The sequence below is a fragment of the Elgaria multicarinata genome, chromosome 2 (assembly GCF_023053635.1).
Source record: "Elgaria multicarinata webbii isolate HBS135686 ecotype San Diego chromosome 2, rElgMul1.1.pri, whole genome shotgun sequence".
Lineage (NCBI taxonomy): Eukaryota > Metazoa > Chordata > Lepidosauria > Squamata > Anguidae > Elgaria > Elgaria multicarinata.
The window spans coordinates 79,803,913-79,821,666 of NC_086172.1; the positions used below are offsets into that span (position 1 = coordinate 79,803,913).

At 46.1% G+C, this 17,754-nt stretch overlaps 1 protein-coding gene across 1 annotated transcript; it reads right to left on the reverse strand.

Moving 5' to 3' along the window:
* Window positions 1-8,636: 8,636 nt before the first annotated feature.
* MED19 (mediator complex subunit 19) lies at window positions 8,637-17,672 on the reverse strand. The gene is made up of 5 exons (XM_063116936.1): window positions 17,436-17,672; window positions 16,130-16,386; window positions 12,065-12,161; window positions 11,859-11,953; window positions 8,637-11,441 (listed from the first exon to the last, which is right to left on the reverse strand). Exons 1-5 carry the CDS (start codon window positions 17,641-17,643, stop codon window positions 11,373-11,375), a joined length of 726 nt encoding a protein of 241 aa, XP_062973006.1. The 5' UTR covers window positions 17,644-17,672; the 3' UTR covers window positions 8,637-11,372.
* Window positions 17,673-17,754: the final 82 nt, after the last annotated feature.

Consider the following 17,754-nt stretch of genomic DNA (forward strand, 5'->3'; position numbering starts at 1 on the left):
CAGATGAAAAAGGTGGTATTTCCTCCTAATTAAAGTGGCCAGTGAGCTAGGACTTTGGAGGTGCTGTTGCTGACTTCCCTTGTGCATGTCATGTCTTCCTTAAAACATTTGGAACCATGTACTCTGCTGGCAATCTGATTTGGGGGATGTTATTAGGTCTTGCTCTCTCTAAAACAAACCATATGTAATTAAAATAATTGTATGTCCTTCCCCCATTTTTTTTCTTGCCTCCATTCTCTCCTCTGTTTCCCCATGTTTTTTAGATTGTACCTCTTAGAATGTGAACCTGTCAAACCTGTTCTTTGTAAAATGCCATACACATAATTGGTGATATATAGATAGGATAGATAGATAGATAGACAGACAGACAGTCAGTCAGTCAGTCAGTCAGTCAGTGCAATACCAGGAGTGATCGTGTGGAAAGTCCTTACTTTGACCTGGTGGCCTTTGAGCATTTCCTGGCCTTATGATCTGCCTAGCATTTCCTTTGCAATCATTAAGGGAGGTGGATCTACAATGTCCCTAAAAGCTGATTACTTTGCTGAGCAGCTTTTCCCTCTAGGTCAGCCTTCTGCAACTTGATGCCCTCCAGTTACCTTGGACTATAACTTCCATCATCCCCAGCTAGCACAGCCAGTGGGTGGGGATGATGAGAGTAGTAGTCCAAGACATCTGGAGGGCATTAGGTTATGAAAAGCATTGTCTAGGCAGTTCCCCCTATACTTTTTTTGTAGCCCCCTCCTGTATCTATGCTATATTTTGACCCTGCCAACAACATCCTTTAACCTCTTTCTATGAGTGGGATATGCACAGTTCTTTCAGATTCTCCTTACCTGACTTGTCTTCTGGGCTTCATGTCTCTCTTAGTTCTTCTGCATTGCCATTAAACCAAATTTGGGTTCCCGGCTTTGAATATCTCTTACCACTCATTTGCACAGAATACTATTTGTACTTCTTGGCTACGTCCAACGTTAAGCAAATGGACTTCTGCTAATGCTATGTGAGTTTCCCTTCCCCTGCAGCCCCCTGCTTGCTCCCTAAATCTGCTCCAGAGGGAAACTTATGCATAGTGGGCAACTAGTGGAACATGATTCCACAGTTCCTGGTTTGGGCTGCAAGAAACAAATGGCAAGTGTTCCAAAACAGCCACACTCCTGATGTATAACTGCATTCTTTCCTGAAGGTCAGTGTGCAAAGCATATGGCTAGAGTTTAGGTAGGAGATGTGAATCCAACTCCTGCATCTGGCATAGCCTCATTTATCAAGTAATTTTAGGCCTTAGTTCCCCATTTTTTAAAAAGGGGGTATAATAGTGACCTACCTCACAGGGTTGTTGTGAGGTCAAACAAAGTTTGTCAAGCACTTTTCTAATTAAAAGTGCTGCAGACATGATTAGTAGTGGTGACTGCTAAATTATTTGGATAACATGTGGGCTGCATGGGGTTTCTGCAAGTAAGTACAAACCCTAATCTCTCAGCATCTGTTAACTGTTTGGCAGTGTTCATGATTTCTACTGCTTTCCAAACCTATGAAAATGTGCCTAGTTAATAATTCACTTGCATAGAAATAAATAAATACATACATTTCTGTACAGATCAATAGCTGAAGCTGGATGATTCACAACCAACTAAAACCAGAATACATGACATGATAAAATACAATATAAAAGTTTAAAAGTACAATATAAAATAAAACCTAACAGAAGTGCAAAGATTTAAAATACAGTAATATATTTAAAATAGAATGCCTGGGAAAATAAGGTCTTTGCTTGGCACTAAAAAAAGCACAATGATTTCTGGGAAGCTCATTCATAGAATCAGAATAGCAGAGTTAGAAGGGGCCTACAAGGCCATCAAGTCCAACCCACTGCTCAATGCAGGAATCCACCCTAAAGCATCCCCGACAGATGCTTGTCCAGCTGCCTCTTGAAGGCCTCTAGTGTGGGAGAGCCCACAACCTCCCTAGGTAACTGATTCCATTGTCGTACTGCTCTAACAGTCAGGAAGTTTTTCCTGATGTCCAGCTGGAATCTGGCTTCCTTTAACTTGAGCCTGTTATTCCGTGTCCTGCACTCTGGGAGGATCAAGAAGAGATCCTGGCCCTCTTCTGTGTGACAACCTTTTATGTATTTGAAGAGTGCTATCATGTCTCCCCTCAATCTTCTCTTCTCCAGGCTAAACATGCCCAGTTCTTTCAGTCTCTCTTCATAGGGCTTTGTTTCCAGACCCCTGATCATCCTGGTTGCCCTCTTCTGAACACGCTCCAGCTTGTCTGCATCTTTCTTGAAGTGTGGTGCCCAGAACTGGACACAGTACTCAAGGTGAGGCCTAACCAGTGCTGAATAGAGGAGAATCAGTACCTTGCATGATTTGGAAGCTATACTTCTATTAATGCAGCCCAAAATAGCATTTGCCTTTCTTGCAGCCATATCGCACTGTTGGCTCATATTCACTTTGTGATCTACAACAATTCCAAGATCCTTCTCGTTTGTAGTATTGCTGAGCCAAGTATCCCCCATCTTGTAACTGTGCATTTGGTTTCTATTTCCTAAATGTAGAACTTGGCATTTATCCCTATTAAATTTCATTCTGTTGTTTTCAGCCCAGCACTCCAGCCTATCAAGATCACTTTGAAGTTTGTTTCTGTCTTCCAGGGTATTAGCTATCCCACCCAATTTGGTGTCATCTGCAAATTTGATAAGTGTTCCCTGCACCTCCTCATCCAAATCATTAATAAAAATGTTGAAGAGCGCTGGGCCCAGGACTGAGCCCTGCGGTACCCCACTCGTTGCCTCTCCCCAGTTTGAGAAGGTTCCATTGATAAGTACTCTTTGAGTCCGATTCTGTAGCCTACTGTGAATCCACCTAATAGTTGTTCCATCTAGCCCACTTTTAGCTAGTTTGTTCATGTGGTACTTTGTCAAAAGCTTTGCTGAAGTCAAGATATATGACGTCCACAGCATTCCCACAGTCCGCAAGGGAGGTTACCATATCAAAAAATGAGATCAAATTAGTCTGACAGGACTTGTTCTTGACAAATCCATGTTGGCTTCTAGTGATCACCGCATTGATCTCAGGATCCAGAGCGGATCGGGGGTCCGTGCACAGCCCTATCCTTAATTGGGGTGCCACAACAGAAAAAGCCCTCTTCTTAGTAGCTACCCACCTCACTTCCCTTGCTGAGAGTTCCCAGAGAAAGACCGCTGAAAACTACCTTAGGGTCTGGGCAGATAATGCAAGGGGATGATCCTTCAGGTAACTTGGGGCTGAGCCGTTTAGGGCTTCGAATATTAATACCAGCACTTTGAATTGTACCTGGAAATGCAGTGCAGATAGAGAAGTACTGGCATAATATGATCATATTGGCCAGTCAATAATAATAATAATAATAATAATAATAATAATAATAATAATTTGTTACCCGCCTCTCCCTCTGGATGGAGGCAGGGCACAACACAAATGCAAACACTGTAAAATACATACAACTAATTAAAATTTAAAACATACATTATTAAAAGCAGCACATTACTAAAAAGGCATCTTAAAATTCAGCTGGGTAGAACACCCTGCCAGAAGAGATCAGTCCTTATGGCTTTCTTAAATTCCAGAAGTCTGTTAAGTTGACGACTTCTCTCCTGGCAAGCCATTCCACAAACTGGGAGCAGCAGAAGAAAAGATCCTCTGGGTAATAGTTGTCAGCCTTGTTTTTGTTGGTTGGAGTAAATTCTTCCCAGAGGACCTGAGTGTGCAGGGCAGATTGTATGGGAGAAGGCGATTCCGCAGGTAGCCTGGACCCAAACTATGTATGGCTTTAATGGTGATAACCAACACTTTATACTTCACCTGGAAACTAATTGGCAGCCAGTGAAGAGATTTTAAAACTGGTGTGATGTGGTCACCCTAGGTGAACCGGTGACCAGTCTGACTGCCATATTTTGAACTGGTTGAAGTTTCTGGACTAGGCACAAAGTTAGCCCCATGTAGAGCACATTGCAGAAGTTGAGCCTCAAAGTTACCAGTGCGTGCACTACCATCTTTAGGTCTTCCAACTCTAGGAAGAGGCGCAACTGGCACATCAGCCGAAGCTGATAGTAGGCACTCCTGGCCGTCGCATCTATCTGGGCTGTCATTTGGAGCAACATTAACAGTCTCACTGCCCTATTTTGGACCAGCTGAAGTTTCTGAACCATTTTCAAAGGAAATCCTATGTATAAAGCATTGCAGTAATGCAAATGAGAGCTTACCAGAGCATGGATAACTCGGAGTAGGCCATCTTTGTTCTTATCTGAACAAAGTTGTAGTTGGTTTATCAGCCTAAGTTGATAAAAGGAGCTCCGTGCCACAGAATCCACAAGTGCCTCTAATGACACTGTTGGTTCCAAGAGCACCCACCCCCACCCCAAACTATGGACCTGATCCATTAGGCGGAGTGCAATCCCCTCTTGAACAGGTTGAACATTAGCGGGGCAGATGAACAGAACTTCCATCTTTTCTGGATTGAGTCTCGGTTTATTGGCCCATTACCGTGTCCAGGCACTGGTTCAGAACAAGCCACTGCCACACCAGTATTTGATGAAAAGGAGAAGCAGAGCTGAGTGTCAGCCACATATTGATGGCACCTCAGCCCACACCTCTGGATAACCACCCCCAGTGATTTCATGTAGATATTGAACAGCGAGTCATGTGGAACCTGATAGCATAGTTGCCCAGGCACAGAGCAATAATCCCCAGCATCACCTTCTGGATTTGGCCATCCAAGTAGGAGCAGAATCACTGCAACACAATGCCAGCAACACCCAGCCCAGAAAGATACCATGCTTAATGGAATTGAAGGCCACTGAGAGGGCCAAGAGAATCAACAGGATCAAACACTCGGTCCCTCTGTCAGCAAAGGTCATCCTAAGGGGTAATCAAGGCAGTTTCCATTCCAAAACCAGACCTGGAGCCCAGTTGAAACGGGTCTAGATAATCAGTTTCATTCAAGAGTGCCTGGAGTTGACCAACAACCACCCACTTAAACACCTTGCCCAAGAAGAGATTGTTGGTCTGATCCAGCAGGCCTCTTGCATTCTTACAAGATGAGGGTGCAGATCAACCTGTGGAATGAATAAAGGGGATGGGTTGCAGAGGGTGCAGATCCTAGACCTGGGGGCCAAAACTGGCTCTCCAGGGTTCCCAAAATGATATCTCTCTCTGATGTTTTAACAATGTATATTATGTTTTAATTGAGTATTATGTATTTTATTGTTTATTGTTGTTCACCGACTCGATCAAATTGGAGAGGCGGGTAAGAAATAAATTTATTATTATTATTCCCTCAGCCACTGATCATTTGGTAGTGTCCCAGCTTCTCTGTAGTCCCCCCCCCAATTCAAAAATGTTGAAATGCCTCTCCTAAGGCTTGGTTATAGACAGTAAGAGCTTTAAAAGCAAAAAATATGCTGGTATGTTGGCCCCAGCCACCCCTGGAAGGTGGCCCCTGAGAGCTTCTCCAAAATGAAATTCAGCCCTCAGGCTGAAAGATATTTAAAAGCCTTGTGGTATTATATAGAAAGAGAAGATAGGTGTCATGGGTTGCATAGAGAGAGAGAGAAGTATGGAGTGTTAGCCTACAATGGCAGATACACACATGCACAGACACATAACAGCCAGGAGGCCAAGTAAGGGTGTGACCTTTTGCCATGCAAAACACACATGAAAATGAGACCCAGTCAAAAGACTGAAAGATCTAATCAGACTGGGTGTCACCCACTCCTGCCTGCTAATGAAGTATGGCAACTATGAGTCGGTTTGCCATTTTGTAAGAGACTTTGAACATTAGTGCACTTCCAACAAAAAAAGTTTTAAAGCCAAGCTCTGGTACGAAGCTACTGGGTTGGATTTTTTTGGCAGGTTTGACGCTAACCCTAACTTTACTAAACCTAGCTCATTAGTGAAAGCGATTGTCCCTCTTCAGTTGTTTCTGTACACCATCTTCTGTTGGCAGTACTGTTTGGGAGCAGTCACACCCACTCTGATGGAATGTTTTACTCTTTTGGCTGGGCCTCGGTTGACATTTCTGCGCCACATAGTAATGTGGGACACCTGTCTTTTGCATTTATAATCACACCTTCTTTCATCTTTGCGGCTGAGTTGTACGTATTCATTTATCTATGAAACACACACACAGACACGTCAACTGAGGGTAAGGTTTTGTGCCTCTTAAAAGTGGGCTGTGGCTTCCGAAAGTTTCTGACACAACTGTGTTAAAAGTGTGTGGGGGCACCTTAATGCTTAACAATAAAGTGGCCTTCAGGTAGTTTGAGTTGTGCACCACCGGTGTAAAGCATCTCTCTAAGGAAATACTGCACATCTCCCTAGAGGCCTAGTTAATAAGAGGCCTGTCCTCCTACTTGCATTGTCAGATACGGCGAGCACATTTTTCTTCCGGCTCAAAATTGGTTTCAGTGCAGTGCTTCGTGTAGAAGCTAACCATGCTTCCATTCACCTGTGTCTGGGTGAGGCGCGGCTTCCACCCAATTTACCATGTCCAAGAGAATTTTATAGGAGCAAAGTGAAACTATCTGCTTCTCTCTGTTAGCAGAACTCGGGTTACAGGACACTGAACCTGCAGCTAAAGGGTTAATGTGTACCTGAACAAGGTGGGAGGGGATTGCTGGGATGTTTGTTCTTCCCTTTCCTGTCTCCTCCCTTCTACTTCCTCCTTCTTCTTGTTCCCTGCCTCATGGGCTGCTGACCACATGGCTGAACTGAGCCATCTTACCCTAGGATGGAAAGTTGCTTATTCCTAAAGTAAAGTTTCTTTCAAACCACCACTGGAGTGTTTTTTTTGTCAACACGCGTGGCTACTCACAGGGAGCTGATTTGGACGACAAGACTCTCTTCTCCAACCTGGTTTGGATGTGGTTTCTTAATACAGTTGGAGCTGTTGCAGTGGAAGCCAATTTGCTCACCCCGACACAGGATAGCTTAGTCCAGGAATGGGAACATGTGGCTTTCCGGAGGGTGTCGGACTGCAACTCTCATCATCCCATACTATTGGCTATGCTTCCTAGGGCTGACGAGTGTTGTAGTCCAGCAGCATCTGAAGGGCCACACGTGTCCCCCACCCCAGCCAAATCCCAAATAGGTTTTGTGTATGAAGCAATGTTCCTCCCTCCCTTCCCTTTACGTAGTGCCAGCACTGTAGGACAAAGCTTGTGATACTTCTGGGATGGGAGGAGGGGAGTATTCCTTAGCTGCCCTTCGGTGTTCAGAGACCATCTATTACTAGAGGGGGCAGTTGGCCCCATCTTGTAGCAATGGCTTCAATTTAGATGCATGGGAGAAGTGGGATAGAGATGATGGGAAGGGGAGTAGAATGCTCATTCTTTTCCTTTATTGTATTACATAGATTTTATTTTGTTGACTATATGGGTTAGAAGAGCAAGTCAACTTTTATTATTATCATAATTATTTTGTTTTCCATAGAAGAGGTAAGGTAAGAAGATAGCGATGGAATCTCTCTAATATTGCTCTTTTGGATCCATAGTGCTCAGCTATTCAACGAATATACTGAGAGTTAAGGAAACTGCAGTCAAATTATTCGAAGGCCAACAGTTGTGTTACACTGAAAATATACTAGATTTTACATCTAGAACTTAGTATAGGTTTAGGGAGCAAACTTATGGACTGCATCTTCACTGTTTGGAAGCCCCCGAACTCAGACCCTGGGCTGAAGCTGGAAGAAGGACCAGTAAGGTGATGTTTGTCTCTCTGCCCTCTTAGATTTTTTGCTGAATGGACTTTTCAGCCAGTCCAGTGAGGGCGAATCAGAGGAGGAAGGAAAGAAGGACTCATCTTAGGATAACTGGACACTCCAGTCTCCTCCGCTCCCACCAGAAGTTCCCCTTCTGGAGTGCTTTGTCCCACCTCAGGGGAGTTAGTCTAAATATGAGTCCTGCCTGGCTGCCAGATGTCTAGCTACACAGCTGGGGAAAGTAAGAAGCAGCACTGGGGTTGAAACGGGGCCTTCTGAGCTTCAAGGTAGTGTTTTGTGTTACCAGTACTGAATCCAGCAGGCCAGTTCACCACCAGCCTCCTAGAGCTCTAGCACTGCAGCAACCAACCCCTGTTGCCCTACAGCAGCCTTCCCCAACCTGGTACCCTCCAAATGTTATGTACTCCAACTCCTATTGGCCCCACCCAGCATGGCCAGTGGTCAGGATTGTTGGCAAGAAGAGTAAAAAAAAGTCTGGAGGGCGGCCAGTTGGGGAAGGCTGCCATACAGAACAGCCACCTAGGTCTACCAAAGACCATGCACAAGTAACTGAATAAACAAAGCAGGGGCAAGGTGCTTGTATTTACAGGAATACCCTACATTTAGGTAATACCAGCCACTCAACACAAACATGTATGGGTGTAGTATTAGGACTGGGATCCACATTTTACACCAAAAATATACACATCAACTAGGGCAGCTGTAATAAGCAGACAGTAACAGTTTGACCAGAGGGATCGCACTATTAGCTTGCACCTCAGCCTCACCTTGCTGCCCCTAAACTGGTTCCATTTGCCAAGTGTCTGCTCGTAGTAGTCATATTATGCCTCCAGCCTAGAATCAGAAACTATGGTTTGCAGTAGGTTTTCAATGCAGAGTTAGAGATAAATTACATTTATTATACCTGGAAGTAGTGAAGGAAATCAATACAGCCAAAGGGAGGAAGTAATCAAACTCACAACTGGTGCCCAACAGCCAGGCACTGTCTGAAGTGGGTGATAACTATGCTCAAGCTGCCTATTGGCACATATTCACTTTTGTAGAGGTAGCAGAAGAACTTGTGCACAAATTTATCTGCTTTTGACAGCTGGCAGCCCAACATTATGGATAATGTCATCTATTTCCTCGAGGAGGAATACAACCTAGAGGGTGATTATGAAAGATTCTCCTGAAAGGATCCTGTGCAATGAACTTCTCTCCGTGCATCTGTAGAAATTTGCAGACAGAAGAAATTGCAGACCAACCTCTATTTCCATTGTTGCTGTTTCTTACAACACACCACCCTTTTCAATAGCTGCAATGGACTACAGGATGCATTGGGTTGGAGGATGAAAGGGCAGCTAGAGCCAAATCCTGGAGGCGTGGGTGCAGAGGTTCGACAGTCTTGCTACTTGCCAGCTGCCCTATTTATGACTCATCAGAATGCTAACTTTATTTATATGCTTTTCCTTGCAAACACGACAGCCAGAAAGTTTAAAAATGGAAATCTGCAGAGCTCTGATGCAAATCAGACATAAACAGCTGCAATTCACAGTGCAGGAGTGCATTACTAAGTTTCTAACCCTTTTAGCCTTAAGTGCTGATAAACTTGCATACAACTGCAAAGAGCTTAGCTATTTTTCCATCCACCGAAGGGGGAAAAGAACCCAACCCTATGCCTCCCTTTGGTATCCTGCATAAACAAGCCTCATTATTTTTGCTTTCCACCTCACCACCTGAATTATTGTATCCAGCTAGAGTTAATGAAGGTCATATTATTTGCATAAATTCCTCTAGTTTATATAGAGAAGTAGTCTATACTCAGAGCTCTTCCACAGGAAGTGTCAAGTGCAAACCTGCCCCTTCTCCAGTTAGTCACGGAGCAACATGAAGCATACACACAAGAGTTGGTCTACAAACACCTTTGCATCATGGAATACATTCCTTTGGGATGAAGCAAACCCTCCTTTGCAAGCAAGGCAGCACATGAAAAGCTGACACAATAGACCAAGGCATTAGCCAAAGCCTCTCCATTTTACTTTCTAAGCCCCATCTATCTACAGCTATATCAAAAGGTCAGGGGCAGGCCCAGAGCAGATTTCCCAACATCTTTTTCTTTGGTTAAAAACGGGGAAGATTTGCACTGAGGCCACAGTACTTTGGGCAGGTGTTAACTGCACCCCATGCAGTTTTCCTGATAGAAACTGACACACCCACCCCAAACTGGGATTAGCTGCTGAGCAAGTGCAGGGGAGTGAGGGACCAACACCCATATTGGGCCTGCCCTTTTTTTGTTGCCTGGGACAGGCAATTTTTACTGCTTCCCACCACCGCCAGGGCCCTAATTCTTTCCACCCCACTGAAAGGCATAGGAGTTCTGACCAGAGATCTCCCATGTCACATCTAATTTGAACCTAAGAGGTACTCTGATAAAAGCACAGATCCAATCTCATTCTGATCCTGGTGTAAACTGTGATGGAATTCCCCTGCCAGTAGGCAAGAAGCAGCTGTTTTAAAACAAGTTCCTCTCATCACCCCATCAGGGTTCTTTTTTTCAGCTGTTGCTGCAGATGCAAGCAGATTTGTCACTGATTTGTTGTTATTTAGAAGCAAGACAGGGAGGTGCAGATAAGAACACCACCTGAAGACGTACGTCACCATTTTAGCAAGCGTATATAAGAACACAGCTACACTACAGAAGGCATAAAGCAGATCAATTATTTCTATTGTCCAGCTGAGGTTTCTGGAGAAGAATTCCATATCTTCAGCTTACATCTGTTGCTCATTTTCCCCTCCTGCTAGCAAAGATCAAAACTTATCAGTTTAAAAAAAGAAGCAACAACCTATAGAGAAGCCTTTACCTAATAAATGATCCCTTGAGGAAAATAATCCTGCAACAATTTTGTACTTTGATTTACAGCGCACCTTCTTGGCCCTGTCGTGCTTCCATCGCTAAAGGAAAAGGTCAACAATTTTCACTTAGCTGTCCATCTGATATTAAAGCAAGTTTATTTACTGGCAAGAATAACTGGACAATGAAATCCAGCTCTGTCATATCTCTTCTCCCGTCTTAAAGTCCTGGCTTTTCTCCTTTCCTATTTCAAAAGCATGTAGTCAGACCAGCTCTTTCCAGTCGGACTACTAACTCATCTACCGGCCTCAGGCTATGCCCTATAACAGAAAACCCCTCTGGAGTCTCTTCCTATTATCTATTAATTGCAGAAGAATACAGAGCTGCCTGTAAGCCCATGACATGGGGAAAAGAGGCTGCACAAGCCAGGATTCCTTCAAAGCATTAGCATCTCCTCCAACAGAGATTTAATTAAAATGTGAGACAGACACATCCCAACTTGGTCAGGAACATTTTGTACAAAAGAAAAGAAGACGAAAACAAACAAACCAGGGCTCTCATATAAAGAGACCAGCCTGCATTATGTCCCAGGCAAAGTCTGTGCTCCTATAGGGAACCCAATGGAGTCTCAGAAGTTCCATCCAGTAGTCATCGTCTACATGGCCCTCCATAAGGTGGAGAGGAAGTCAGCAGTGGCTCCCCCATTCTTGCTGCTACTCCTTTTCTCAACAACTCTGTAGCACCTTCCTGGAGAGCTCTCTCCATCACACTTCTTGGTAGGGCTTTATCGGAGGCTGCTACTGCTGCTGGCTTGAGAGCTGCCCACACCTGGGTGTTCAGGGCTATGCCGGTTCTATAGAAAAGGAAAACACACACATGAAAGAAAGTGGAGATAATGTAAAGATAATGAAAAAGCCTTCCACTGTGTCCATGACCTGCTAAACTTTGCAACTAAGAATCTAGTGCCTATATTTGCTTCTTTTCTCCCTCCCCATCCCCTTTCCTTTCATGTCATGTTTTTTAGATTGTAAGATTCTGGGCAGGGACTGTCTAAAGGAAGATTTTAGTAACCTGCCTCAAGAGCCTTTTTGGCTAAAGGGCGGAATAAAAATGCTATCAATAAAAAGGGCCATGAAGGCATTTTAGACCAAGAGGGGAGAACTCAGATTTCATACCACGTTCTGAGCAGGGTTCCTAGCTTTGTTCAGTTCTCCTATACCTGAAGTTACAAATACGGAGATTGGCGGTGGAAGTGGTCTCCCCAATTTACCTTCTTTTTCTTTTTCTCCTTCTTCTTTCTCTTTCTTTCAGGATCATCCTCTTTCTTCTTCTTCTTTTTCTTGTGGTCAGAATCTGAAGGTGTTTCTGCCAAGAAGAGACACAGCAAATGAAATAGGCACTCAGCTTGGGTGGGGCAGGAGTTGTGGCATGCTATGTAGGCAATGCATCACAAAGCCCAAAGAGCAAGCGTCTTACCTGGAGGGACAGGATCCTGAGTACGGCTCTGCTTGTGTTTGTGCTTGTTTTTTTTCTTAGGTGGCTGGATGTGCATTAAGCGGCACTGCTCCGGCAGCTGAGGCAGCACAAAAAAGAAACAAAGAGCCACATTAGTACACTGAACACCACGTCTCTTAAGAAGATAAGTGCCACGCTGGATTAGACCAAGGGTCCATCTAGCCCAGCACTCTGTTCACACAGTGGCCAACCAGCCATCAGCTGTGGATGAACAAGCAAGACATGGTGCAACAGCACCCTCCCACCCATGTTCCGCAGCAACTGGTGCACACAGGCTTATTGCCTCGAATACTGGAGATAGCACACAACCATCAGGGCTAGTAGCCATTGATAGCCTTCGCCTCCAGGAATTTATCCAACCCCCTTTTAAAGCCATCCAAATTAGTGGCAATCACTACATCTTGTGGTAGTGAGTTCCAAAATTTAACTATGTGCTGTGTGAAGTCCTTCTTTTAATTTGTCCTGAATCTCCCACCAATCAGCTTCATGCGATGACCTCGGGTTCTAGTATTTTGAGAGAGGGAGAAAAATGTCACCCTATCCACATTCTTATCCTCTTGTGACAGAGAATAACCACAGGTACAATCACTCAAGGGGAGGGGGGCTTAGGAGCCTATATCTTTGCTGACCTAGTTCCACTGCTGCCCTCCATCATCATTTGCATGGGAACAGTTCCTATTAGGTTTATTTAGCTAAGGTCTTATGCACCGAGTTTCATTCTCTGCCTCAACTTTCCAAATTCAGCATTGCAGAGTTTTAACCGATCAACACTGTTGTGGACAAAGGTTCACTCATAGCACCCTTTATACCTTTTCAGCAACATCTGGGCCAGGGAACAACCCGAGGCAGGCTTTGACAAATCCACTCACCATGCAGAGTTTGGTGCCACCCTATGGCGAATGTGAAAAGAAACACCATCCTTTCTTGTTCCAGAGCAGGAAAGCTGGTCAGGGAAAATGGGATGCTGATGCTTAGAAGTGACCAGGGGTTTCCCCATGCAGCATTGCCTTAGTGGCCACTTTCCCACCAGACATCCCCAATGGAAAAGGCTGAGATGGGCAATGCTAGTTCAGAAGTGCCTGAAGGGTAAAGCATACCCAATAAGCTCTCTGCCTAATTGGAAATGATTTATTTATTGCATTTCTATACCGCCCAATAGCCGAAGCTCTCTGGGCGGTTCACAAAAATTAAAACCATTCAAAGTATAAAACAACAGTATAAAACCATAATATAAAACACAATATAAAAGCTCAACCAGATAAAAACAGCAACAATGCAAAATTACAAATTTAAAACACCAGTTAAAATTTATTTATAGACTGTTAAAATGCTGGGAGAATAAAAAGGTCTTCACCTGGCGTCTAAAGGCATATAATGTAGGTGCCAAGCGAACCTCCTTAGGGAGCTCATTCCACAGCCGGGGTGCCACAGCAGAGAAGACCCTCCTCCTGGTAGCCACCTGCCTCACTTCCTTTGGCAGGGGCTTGCGGAGAAGGACCCTTGAGGATGACCTTAGGGTCCGGGCAGGTACATATGGGAGGTGTTCCTTCAGATAGCCTGACCCCAAGCCGTTTAAGGCTTTAAATGTTAATACATTTAAAATGTATTACTTTGAATCAGGCCTGGACCTGGATTGGCAGCCAATGAAGCTGGAAAAGGACTGGTGTGATGTGGTCTCATCGGCCAGTCCCTGTTAGTAACTGTGCTGCCCTGTTTTGTACCAGTTGAAGTTTCCAGACCATTTTCAAAGGCAGCCCCACATATAACGCATTGCAGTAATCCAAACGAGGTTATCAGAGCATGGATAATGGTAGCTAGGCTATCTCCGTCCAGATAAGGGCACAGTTGGTATATCAGCCTAAGCTGATAAAAGGTGCTCTTTGCCACTGAGTTCACCTGTGCCTCAAGTGATAGTCTGGGGTGCCCCAAGAGCACCCCCAGACTACGGACCCGATCCTTTAGGGAGAGTGCAGCCCCGTCCAGGACAGGGCAAACATCACCTCGCCGGACAGATGAACCACCTGCTAACAGTACCTCCATCTTGTCTGGATTGAGTCTCAGTTTGTTAGCCCTCATCCAGTCCATTACCGTGCCCAGGCACTGGTTCAGAACAGCTACTGCCTCACCTGGGTTTGATGAAAAGGAAAGGTAGAGCTGGGTATCATCCGCATATTGATGACACCTCAGTCCACATCTCCGGATAACCTCCCCCAGCATAGGGGATAAAATAGAGCCCTGTGGAACCCCATGACGTAGGAGCCACGGCACAGAGCAAAAATCCCCCAGCACCACCTTCTGGAATCGGCCATCCAAGTAGGAGCGGAACCACTGCAACACAGTACCTCCAACTCCCAGCTTAGACAACCTATCCAGAAGGATACCATGGTCGATGGTATCGAAAGCCGCTGAGAGGTCCAGAAGAACCAACAGGGTCGCACTCCCCCTGTCCATCTCCCAGCAAAAGATCATCCCACAGGGCAACCAAGGCCGTTTCTGTTCCAAAACCAGACCTGAAATCCGATTGAAATGGATCTAGATAATCCATTTCATTCAAGAGTGCCTGGAGTTGTCCTGCAACCACCTGCTCAAGCACCTTGCCCAGGAAAGGGATATTAGCCACCGGCCTGTAGTTGTTAACGTCCTCCGGGTCCAGATTAGGCTTCTTCAGGAGTGGTCTAATTACCGCCTCTTTTAAAGAGGCCGGCACCACTCCCTCTCTCAAGGAAGCATTTACAACCTCCTGGACCCAGCCAGCGATCCCCTCCTTATTTGATGTAATGAGCCATGAGGGGCAAGGATCAAGCACACTGGTGGTCGACCGGACTTGGCCAAGCACCTTGTCCACATCCTCGGGCCTCAATAACTGAAACTCATCCAATAAAACCGGACCGGACGGCGCTCTGAACACCTCTACTAGTGGAGCTGCATTAAGCGTGGCGTCCAATTCATGACGAATCTGAGCGACTTTATCTTCAAAGTGCCGTGCAAATTTGTCACAGTGTGCTACTGAGGGTTCCACCATCTCTCGGCCTGGCCCAGAATGTAACAGGCCACGAACCACACAGAAAAGCTCCGCCAGACGACACTGAGAAGATGAATTGCTGGTGGGAAAGAACTGTCTTTGCCACCCTCACCGCCATAGAATAGGCTCAATAGCGAGCTCTAACCCTTGTTCGATCAGACTCAGCACGAGTTTTCCTCCACCTGCGTTCTAGCTGTCTCCCCTCTTGCTTCATTGCCCTCAGCTCAGGTGTATACCAAGGAGCTGGCTGGGCTCTGCTCAGAGGGAGAGGGCGCTTGGGCGTGTTCATGTCAACCGCCCGAGTCATCTCTGCATTCCACAGAGCAACCTGGGCTTCAACAGGAGCGCCAGCCATACCAGCGGGAAAATGGTTTCAGTATGCTGCAAGAGCTGCTCTGTTCCTGCTCAGAATTTACTGTCATGAAAGGACTGGCAAAATCAGTTCCCTTGATATGCTTGGACTAGGGGGTATTCAGCTATGGGAAGGAGAAAAGGCCACTATCCGAATGCCATCTTCCATGCCATATATAAAATAGAGAAGCTACCCTCCAAAGAGCATAACTAGGGGGTTAATTTGGAGTTCAGGTAGGAATTAACCCCTACCTTAATACCTGCTCTGCAACAGGGGGCAGGGAAGCCTACAGTACTTCTCTCCATGACAGGAGGCAGCCTCTGTTATCCTCTGCCTGGGATCTGTCCCTAACTTCAGCCCACCTACTACTGCCTAGTCCAACAAGGAAGACGGATCCTATGGTGCTGAATTCAAAAGCTGATCCCACTACCACTGTGATCCACATACTCTGTGTGAATTCGTATTCCCTCTCAAAATCTGTCAGATCCATGTTTCATGACAGCATTACTCAGGTGTGTATAACACTCAGGTTTTCCAGCTCTGCTGGAACCTCTTTCCGTTCATGACACTATTGAGTTTTTCTCCCATTGACAGTCAAGGCTTCCCTCTTCCATCCCACCTTTTGTCCACCTACATCCCAACTCTCACTCACCGGGCCTGCGTGGAGACGAAAACCTGTCAGCATGGTCCCGGTGATGGGATTGAATGAACTCCCACAGATGGGGGGCTTCTCAATTAGAGAACGCAGGCTGCTGTTGTCATGAGAGCCTGGCAAGTCAATCATCCCCGGCAGGTCTGGTAGGAAGTTGCTGAGCTTCTCCTTCACCTTTTTCCCGCAAAATTTGTTGTAAGCATGCTCCAGATTGTAGTGGGTGATCAGGTTTGTGCTTCCTGTTAGTTCAGTGGTGCCTGACAAGGAACAAAGAACATTGCAATGTGGGCTATGATTCGCTCATCTGAAATAACAGTAGAACAAGTCTGGCAAGCAAACCCTTCAAACTTGGTACAAACTGCTTCTGCAGCCATCTCCTAATTCTAGATCATAAGAACGCATGTTCTGCTCTATATAACCTGAAATGCTTTTAGCGAAGCTGGATAAAGATACTCCAGTAAAACCACTGCTCTACTTTCTGAAGATAAGTAGCATTTCTCCTCCTGATGCCTTTAGGGGAGGTGATTTGGGAATAAGTCAAGGGCCACAATACTTCCAGGCACGTGAGCACAGGACCCTTCTCCATTAACATCGATCTCTGCATGAACACTGGCAGGCAGGCAGCTTATGTTTTCAAGGTTGCAAAACCATACATGGCTGAGAGTAAAACTCACTGAGAGCAGTAGGGCTTTACTTCCGAGCACACGTGCAATGGGATGCGGTTGTCTGCAGCGCGTAGTCTGGCTCCCTCCCTGACGGGGCCAGAACGGAGCCGAACCGTCGCCCCACGAGATATTACGGAAAAGGAGGCTGCGCGTTCAGGATCTTCAATAGGGGCAGGGATCGGGGCGGCAGGAGAGCAGGTGGGTTAAATCCCACACCAACATGATGCTTTGGAACCGACTTTGGAGTATGCCCATTTGACTCAGTGGGACTTACTTCGGAGTAAACATTATTGTCAACAATGAAGTTGGGCGACTTCCGGTTTGGCAGAGCCAAGCAGAGGCAGGCGACCTGAGCCCGCCTCCCTGACCTTCCCTGGTTCTTTACTGGTCCCAGCAGCTGCCCATCAGCTCTCGTCACCTCCGACCTACGTTTCCGCCAAGTCGCGACCTTCGACAGTTGCTGGGACTAAATTCTCACGCAGATGGGGAAAGTGCCCATCAGGCGCAGCTCGGCTGCCTCATTGGATCATCCCCCTGTGACGACACTAATGCTGCCAAACGGCATTGGCCACGGACGGAACGCCCGCCTCTGAACTCCGGTTGGCCAAAGATCCCCGAAGCCCGCCCCCAACAGCCACTACCTGGTAACTCCCGCATTAGGTAAAAAGGGCCGCTGGCCGCCGCCGCCGCTTTGCGCGCCGCCTCCTCTCCGACAGGAGTCACCGCAGGTACGGGAGGCGGCCCAGTCCCGGGTCCTCCTGGTTTTCCAGGGCCAAAGCCCAGCGCAGCGGCTGTGGTGGGCGGAGGAGGGTCTGCCCCTCCGAAGAGAGCGGAAAAATTCTCCATCATCCCGGCGTGCTCCGCGCAATCTCCTCCCATTGGCTCCGTATCTTGGAGATCCCCGACGTTCGCCTTGCTTTCATTGGCGGACAGAGAACCCTCCTCTACTTATTATTGGCT